Below are 8,269 nucleotides of genomic sequence, written 5' to 3'. Positions count from 1 at the left end.
CTTTTGATATTCTGGACCTTTCGTTCAGTTTCTGTACATGTTGTTCGAATTATGGCTTTATTTATTAGAGTTTATGCTTTACATATTTGGTACATTTTCTGTACTAACCCCCTATCTTCGGGGGCTGCATTTCATGCCCGCAGGTACAGACGTTCGATTTGCCGATCTGCCTGCTTAGGACATCCACCTAGCTGTTTGACAGTGCTCCTTTGTCCGTAGCCCACACTTTGGTACTAATTTTTCTGCTGTATATTTGTACATGTTGGTCAGGGGTACGACGGGGGCCTGTCCCGTCCTATGACTAGACTATCATTCTGTAGAGGTCCGTAAATGTTTGTTGTGGGATCTGTATATGATCTAGCTCAGAAGGATGCTACTATTGAAATTTGAGGTGATTTCTTGAAAAATTGAAGAGTTGAAAATTTGAAGTTGTTGGGGTTCTTCATGTGTTCTTGGTATTCTTGAAGAAGAAGGATCAAAGGAGTACATTTGATTCAAAACTTTAATTGAAAAGTGTTAAAAGTTGTTTGAGTGGTTTTGCAAAACCAAAGTTAAAAAATAGTAGCATAGATGAGCCTTTTCTCAAATAGAATGGCATAGATGAACAAAATTTTTAACGGATGACATAAATGAGTCTTTTCTCAAAGTTTAATGACATATTTGAGCCTTTTCTCTTTATTTTATATGTGAACAAAATTTATACTTGATCTTACCAACTTTTAAACTATTTATATTGGATATAACCATTATTCTCACCAACCAAATTTGTAGTTGATATTATTACTCTTACCAACCTTTAAACCATCTATGTCGAAAATACATGTTCAATGTGAGGAGATTGTATGTATTATGTCGGAGGATTATATTAGAGAGTAGTACACTATAACACATGTTCAATTTTACTTTTTTATTGAATTAAAGCTCGATAAATTAATGTTTTCTTTTTAAAAAAAAAAAAGAATTTTGTGATAGTATATTATATATAAACTTTGCTTATTTAGTAAGATTATATAAAGAATTTAAAAAAATTAATAATTTTTACAACATATGAAATTAATATTTATGAGAAAAAATACAAATTAAAAATCCAATTTGCAGAATCAAAACTTCAACTTCATAGGATAATGCTTAATGGTATTAGTTTAGAAAGAAAAGGAAAAAGAAAACAGAAGTATTTTGTGTGTTTTTTAATGTGAGCGTTCCGGGGTATTGAGACACATGTTTTAGCCAATCACCCTCTTACACTTGAGCATCTATGCTGATGTGGCTCCTTTGTTCTCCCACTATATACTGTAGCATGTTGTGTTTGTATTTTTCTATACTCGATTAGAAATAGAACTAGAATACAATAATTGAGGGTGTAGTGAATAAGAGAGTATAGATAGATATATTTAGAAAGCAAGGTGGAGGTGATGGTGAAAGCTCTTCTATTAGTAGCGCTTCTTGCTGTTTCTGCTCTTGCAGCTGAAAATGAGTTCGTGTGGACTTTGGACCATACTAACTACTCTGAAATTATTTCCCAGCAAAAGATGATCGTTGTTCAGTTCTATGCCCCATGGTAATTAACTTTCCCCAAATTATAGTATTTAATACTTTCTCGGATACCCTTGTGAATGATAGAATAGAATCAAGCATCTTTCTAGTGGTAATTGTACTTTGATTTTTTTATGATAAGACAGTTAATAGTAATTAAATGTAGGCTCTTCACCAATCTTGATTTGTACATTCCGATCTGAAGCTCAGTACAAACAGAAATGCACTTTTCCCTCCTCTTATTTTGGAGTCAACATCGATTTTGGATTTTTTTTCCATCACTTTTACCTATAAAATATATTTAGAAACTTTAATGAGTTGCAATTTCATACAGAAAATATTGAAAAATACAAATGAATACCTTACTTTTAAAGATCCTGTTGTTCATCTATCAGCTGGTCTACCTCCAACACCACAACCTTAAGTAGAAAAAAATCAGGTAGACAGTATTTCGATGTAATTATATCTATCTAATAGGCATCCTCATGGCTGCATTTCGCAACCCTCAAGTCTTTATTGTAAATGGTTCTTATATTTAAGATTATGCTGCGAGTCAAGGATGAACAAACAATTAGATCTCAGTAGTTGAATAACTATCTTGCGAGTGAGTATACATGATTATGCCTTCCTCATTCATGAACCTAATTAATGTCTAAAACAAAAATACATGTTTAATTGCTCATGAAATTTCAACTTCATGCTGTCGAGGTTACACTGCTTTTCATGGCTAAACATATTTTTACATGTCTTTCGATATTTCTAGACATCCTTTTCCCTATAAAATTTAGTCATGATTGTATATCTTCTGTGTAATTAGGTGTGGATACTGCCAGCAACTTGCGCCAAAGGTACTAATCAAATTGCTATTGTCCTTATTATTTAGAATCAATGACCTTTTCTTTTTGGCTTTATCAATATTTACTATGTAGCATATTAATAATTAAATTTTTTTTCTATCATGGCAGTACGAACAAGCAGCTTCAGTGTTGAATAGTCATGATCCTCCAATTATTCTTGCTAAAATGGATACAACAATTCCAGAAAATATGCAACTTGCAAGAAATTACACCATTAATGGTGTTCCAAGCATTAAGATCTTCCGTAATGGTGGCAAGAAAGTTCATGATTATAAAGGTACTCGTGAGACAGAGGGTATAATTGCCTATTTGAAAAAACATTGTGGTCCTGCATCTCTTGAAATCAAATCGAAGGAAGATGCTGCAAGCCTTATTGATGAGAAAAAGATCGTTGTTGTAAGTATATATGCTTTCTAATGCAAGTCTTCAAGTCTCCTTATATAACTTACTTCACTTGCCTCATTACTAGTTTATGGCTAAAATTAGCATACTGTTTTTTTAGGCTGGCATATTTCCAGAACTATCTTTAGAGAAGATCCTGAACTTCACTGCTTTAGCTGAAGATTTACGAGTAGATTACGATTTTGTTCACACACTTGATGCCAAACTCCTTCCTCGTGGTGGGCTGGTTGATAAGCCAGCTATTCGTCTATTTATGCCATTTGATGAACTCTATGCTGATTTCGAGGTATTGTGATTCTTATATTTCATTCTAGCAATTTGAGAGAACTCTCTTCTGTTTTCAATAGTCTAGCTTTGAAGGTCTCACTTTGCCAGTAACAGTGTAGTTATATATGCATTTTACCCCAGGATTTTCAACTTGAGGCAATGCAGAATTTCATTGAAGAAACTAGTGTTCCAATCATGGCTATTCTTGATGATAATCCAGAAAACCAGCAATTTGTTAACCACTTTTTGCATAGTCCAGGAGACAAGGTACTCAGCTTCTTAAAATTATTTATTGCAAAACAAGCTCATCTAAAAAAAATGTTTAGAAGAATATCTATTGTAATGGTTTTGCATGTCTGTCATCATGGTTCTTTCCCTTTCTTCTTGGGGACACTATGGGAGAAGCGGGTACTTGGGGTATAAAGTTTGAAGGGTAGGATTTCTTTGTGTACTTCTGTGCTTTGTGACTTCCGTAACCCACACCCCTTCCTCTCCCTGGCTTTGAGTGGATAAAGATTGGGAATATATGATAACCCCACTTTACTGAGCATTAATATGGCGTGGAGGTATCAGAATTGAGATCAATGTGACTAGATACCTCTAGAAGAAGTTGAATGGCCATTGGATAAATTATATGCATGCAGATCTCCAATAGCATTGACAAAGATATTCGTTATTTCTGAATTGAAGAATGCATAAGATGCTTATTGACTTCTTTTTGATTGTCTTTTTAGTGAAGCATAGACACTTAATCTAATATAAGGAGAGATATTCCTATGAAAGAAGATTCTTAATTTTAACAAATTTTGTTTGTGAGGTAAAAGGTTGACATACCTCATCTTTTTCTGTTTTCTTTTCGATAAGGTAAATGATATTATTAAAAATGGGAATGAAAGCTCCCATATACAAGAGGTATACCAAAAAGTAGGGAATTCACATCAAAACATGGTTCTCTACAAATGATACCCAATCATCTATACAAGAAGGAATTTTGAGGGTGCACCAAAAAACAATCAAAGAAAAAAAGACTATTTCTCAGGTGTGCAAACTCATTTTCGTTCCCTTCAAAAGTTCTCATATTTCTCTTTTCCCATACGACCCACATAGTAGTTAATGGAGAAACCTTCTATGCCTTATGCCTTCTACATCCACGTATTCCATCCCAAGTGTGCATGACATCTCTAACAGTACCCGGCATTACCATTGTACCCCAAAATAATTCAAAACCACCCTCCACAAGCTCGACGCCACTTTGCAATGCATCAATAGATGATCAACCTCTTACCCGAATACTTTAAAACACCAACTAACATGAGTGATATCTCTCTTCCTTAGGTTCTCGACTGTCAGAATTGCTCCCCATGCTGCCAACCATACAAAAAAGCATACTTCTTGGGTGCCCCAGGAATCCATATCCAAAGATGTGGAAAAGGTGTTTCCTCATCATCAGTGAAACTCTTCCATCTCCCAGTCTTGTAGATTTCTCGTAAATGTGAGGTCACTTTCCTTCATGATCTTCGCGGATGGGTGGACTCTCAACCCCCTCTAATTTGAAATTTTGTACATGTTAGGGAAAGACAAACCTCAACAAGTTCTCCCCCACACCATTTGTGATTCCTTAAACTAATTCTTGTTCCGTTCCCGCCCTAATGGTGACGTGACCATTGAAGTCTTCCAACTCCGTTAGAGTGCTTCTCCACATGCTACAACCAAATGAAATAGTAATAACTCTAGTCATTACTTCTGATGTGCCATATTTCTCTACCATTACCTTCCTCCATAAGTCGTTCTCCTACATCCCAAATCTCCATAACCACTTTCTTAGTAATTCTCTCTTAACCACATTAAGATCATTTGCCCCTAGACCACCCTATTTTTTTGGAGTTGTAATGGCCTCCTAGTTAACTAAGTGAATATTTCTAGCACCGTCTACCGAGTCCCATAAAAAGTTTCTTTGAAGCCTTTCCAGTTTTATTGTAACTGTCACTGGTGCTTGCAACAAAGACAAGTAGTAGGTAGGAATGCTCAATAAAGTGCTTTCCAGAGTATTTTATTGCCACCCTTCGACAAGTGCCACTTCTGCCGATCTGCTAGTATCTTCTCAACCCTCTAAATGACAGGATTCCAGATCGCAAGGTCCTTATGCGGTACCGTAGGCTAGCCTAAGTAAGTAATAGGGAGAGATCCCACCTTGCAATTGAATACTGGATCAAGCCCTTCAATATTTTCCACTTCACCCACAGGGATAATCTCACACTTGTTAAGATTGGTCTTGATCCCGTGAAACAATCTGGAACCACACCAAAACCTGTTTTAAGTATGTGAGACCCTTACATTACTCTGTCCCCAAGTGAAGCCGAGAATCCCCTCAACAATCACTCTCTTCACCTCCCTTTTCTCATCTCTCCCACTTCTCTAGCTCTCTTAACCATTTCCTTCTCTCTAAACTCACTCCCCCCATTCCTCCATTGATCGGGGAGCTCGGGAATGGAGCAAAAGAAAGAGGAGTTAGAAAGCGGATATAGACCCCCCCCCCCCCCCCCAACTCATTCATTTTCACCCATGCCCTGCCAAAGACCCCTTTGTTCCACTCTTTTATATCTTCCTTTAGCAATTTTAACTTCCTTGCAAGTCGGAAAGAAGGTGTACCAGAGACTTCATAACTTGTCCACCAATCCTTAACTCTATCATTGAAATTTGTCGCCTTAAGCCACATGTTCTCAAAAAGGAAAGGCGCACAAGGACATCTTCTCCTACTTCCATCTAGCATGACAAGCATATGGTCTGAGATCAGTTTGGGCAATGGGATCTGTAACACAATTGGCATAAGTAACACCTGGAACTCATATGATACCCTCTTTTATTATAAGTTTTCCAGGGTTAAGCAAGCCTGTGTTTGCCACCAACCACGTAAAACAAACTATTTTGAAAGGAGCCTTGATTTCCCAGATCTACTTCCTAGGCCCGTTGTGCCCACCAAACTATTTCTAAGAGTAAGGAAGGGTGAATTCACTGCAATCATTGATCCGTGTTGCTGTTTGATTTTGAAAATTTGTGTTTTCTGTCTGACTTTTGTTCCAAAAAGATTTTGTTGTCTTTCTTCTTAAAATCTCTAAATGTAAAAAAATGCTGCACTTTATTAAGCAATTTGTATCTCCTTTTCTTCTTTAATACCTGAGATTTTCAACCAATATTTGGAATTTGTAGGTATTTCTATTTCTGAACTTCAGCACTGATCTTGATGCTTTCAAGTCCAAATACTATGATCTTGCAGTCAGCTACCAGGGAAAGGAAACAAACTTCCTCTTGGGAGATGCAGAGACTGGTAAAAGAGCCCTTCAGGTTATTTCATCCTCCTTTGAATTAATCTGCATAGATTACTTCATTGCCCAATGGGAGAGAAATGAGAGTTGAATATGCGTTGTTCTCGATTGCAGTATTTTGGATTGGACACTGATCAGGCACCTTTAATCTTCGTACTTTCCATGGATGGCACAAAATATGTTCAGCGACATGTACAACCCGATAGCCTCGCATCTTGGTTGAAGGATTGTAAGGTAATGATTTGGACCTGATTCTATGTTTTCCTGTATTCTGTTGCTACTCAATCAAACTTCACGTATCTTCTCTTTTCTACTTAAGTTACAAATGTGAGGAATTGCTATTTTATTTTATCGTATCTCCTCTTCTCCAATTTGTTTCACTTTTTTCTTGTATGAATACAGGATGGAAAGTTGAAGCCATACTTGAAGTCACAGCCTATTCCAGAAGTTAACATTGAACCTGTGAAGGTGGTGGTTGCAGAGACTCTTGAGGATATGGTGTTCAATTCGGGGAAAGATGGTTTGTATCATCCTTTGATACAGAAGAAATTCAAAAATAAACAAGATTCTGTTTTATTTTTCTATCTTGATGTTGACTTGGTCATAATGTTCTTCTCCCAACAGATTTGTTTACGCATTAGAAGAGTTCTATTGTCTAATACATTTTGGTGGTGGTGTTTTTCATTGCAGTACTGGTAGAGTTCTATCGACTTGGGTGTAAATATTGTGAGGAGTTTGCTCCGGTCTTGGATGAAATTGCTCTCTCATTTGAAAAAGACCCTGATGTCCTAATTGCTAAAATTGTACGAATCTCTCTACCCGTATCTTCTCTATTATGTTCCCACTTCTTCTTACCTACTATGTCTGTCATTTGCTGTAGGATGGAACGGAAAATGATATACCTCGTGACGTATTTGAAGTTGAAGGATTCCCAACTTTATACTTGAGATCTGCAACGGGCAGTTTGTCACGGTTTGAGGGGAATAGAACAAAAGAGGCCATTATTGAATTTATCCAGACAAACAGGGGTAGCCCTGCCTTTGATTTAAGCGTATCAGAAGAGGCACAAACATATCCAGTGAAGGATGAGTTGTAAGGAGGTAATGCTGTTTAACTTTTGCAATTTTCATGAACCAAAGAAAAAACACGTATTGATTTCTTCCTTGTACATTCCAGCATTGATGCTAAAACATAGTACAAGTGGGACGCGGTATTTTCAATTCAACTAATAATTATACGACGGAATGAGCTTATTTGCTTTCCCCTTTTGCAGGTGTGCAGGCTTTCTTTTGTCTACTCATGGATACGATGAATTTTCGTTTCTTTTCTTTTTCTTTCACCTATCATCCAATGTCACCTTCCCGCTTTTTATTTTCTCTTATTTACCTTTCTTCATACCAATAAGCTGCTTGTATCTCACGCACTTGTCTCAATTTAGTGCCTTCCTCATTTTTACGCTCTCTCCATATTTCTTCCACTTGCGCCCTTGTTAATAAACTAGTTCTTGAGTATGTGTATCTCATGTTAATTAACATTAATGTTTTCAAGTGATATAAACAATATTGAATTATGTATGTGATAAAAATCGTAGGAGGAAAATACAAGTGTGAATTGATATAATATAAATAATAAATGTGAAAAAATGTCTATTTTAAATATAATATAAATAAATAAATAAACACCATAAATATAAATATAGAAACTATACTAAATTGGATGTTTTTAGCTGGGCTATTATAGTAATTTAACTCTCAAATTAGAAATGTTTTTAGTTGGGTGCATTATAGTAACTAAACATCAAGTTACATATGTTTAAAAACGTGAGAAAATCCTTTTATTTATAGCCAACAAGTGGTAGTGTGAACATGTACTTATTATGCCTTATCA

General features: G+C 36.1%; 1 protein-coding gene across 1 annotated transcript; it reads left to right on the top strand.

Moving 5' to 3' along the window:
• The first annotated feature begins 1,314 nt into the window (after positions 1-1,314).
• On the top strand, positions 1,315-7,837 carry LOC129880496 (protein disulfide-isomerase-like). The gene is made up of 11 exons (XM_055954560.1): positions 1,315-1,558; positions 2,351-2,381; positions 2,499-2,786; positions 2,893-3,078; positions 3,201-3,326; positions 6,267-6,401; positions 6,497-6,616; positions 6,785-6,902; positions 7,073-7,185; positions 7,263-7,482; positions 7,656-7,837. Exons 1-10 carry the CDS (start codon positions 1,413-1,415, stop codon positions 7,476-7,478), a joined length of 1,479 nt encoding a protein of 492 aa, XP_055810535.1. The 5' UTR covers positions 1,315-1,412; the 3' UTR covers positions 7,479-7,482; positions 7,656-7,837.
• Positions 7,838-8,269: the final 432 nt, after the last annotated feature.

The sequence above is a fragment of the Solanum dulcamara genome, chromosome 2, assembly GCF_947179165.1.
Source record: "Solanum dulcamara chromosome 2, daSolDulc1.2, whole genome shotgun sequence".
Taxonomy (NCBI): domain Eukaryota; kingdom Viridiplantae; phylum Streptophyta; class Magnoliopsida; order Solanales; family Solanaceae; genus Solanum; species Solanum dulcamara.
Note: the sequence above shows the minus strand (reverse complement) of the source record. Positions and strands in the feature narration are given on the sequence as shown.

Bases quoted from the DNA above. Each gene is read 5' to 3' on its own strand.
- LOC129880496 (XM_055954560.1), top strand. From the start codon at position 1,413: ATGGTGAAAGCTCTTCTATTAGTAGCGCTTCTTGCTGTTTCTGCTCTT. The intron at 2,382-2,498 runs GTACTAATCAAA...CTATCATGGCAG, and splicing joins GCCAGCAACTTGCGCCAAAG to TACGAACAAGCAGCTTCAGT. The intron at 6,903-7,072 runs GTTTGTATCATC...TTTTCATTGCAG, and splicing joins GTTCAATTCGGGGAAAGATG to TACTGGTAGAGTTCTATCGA.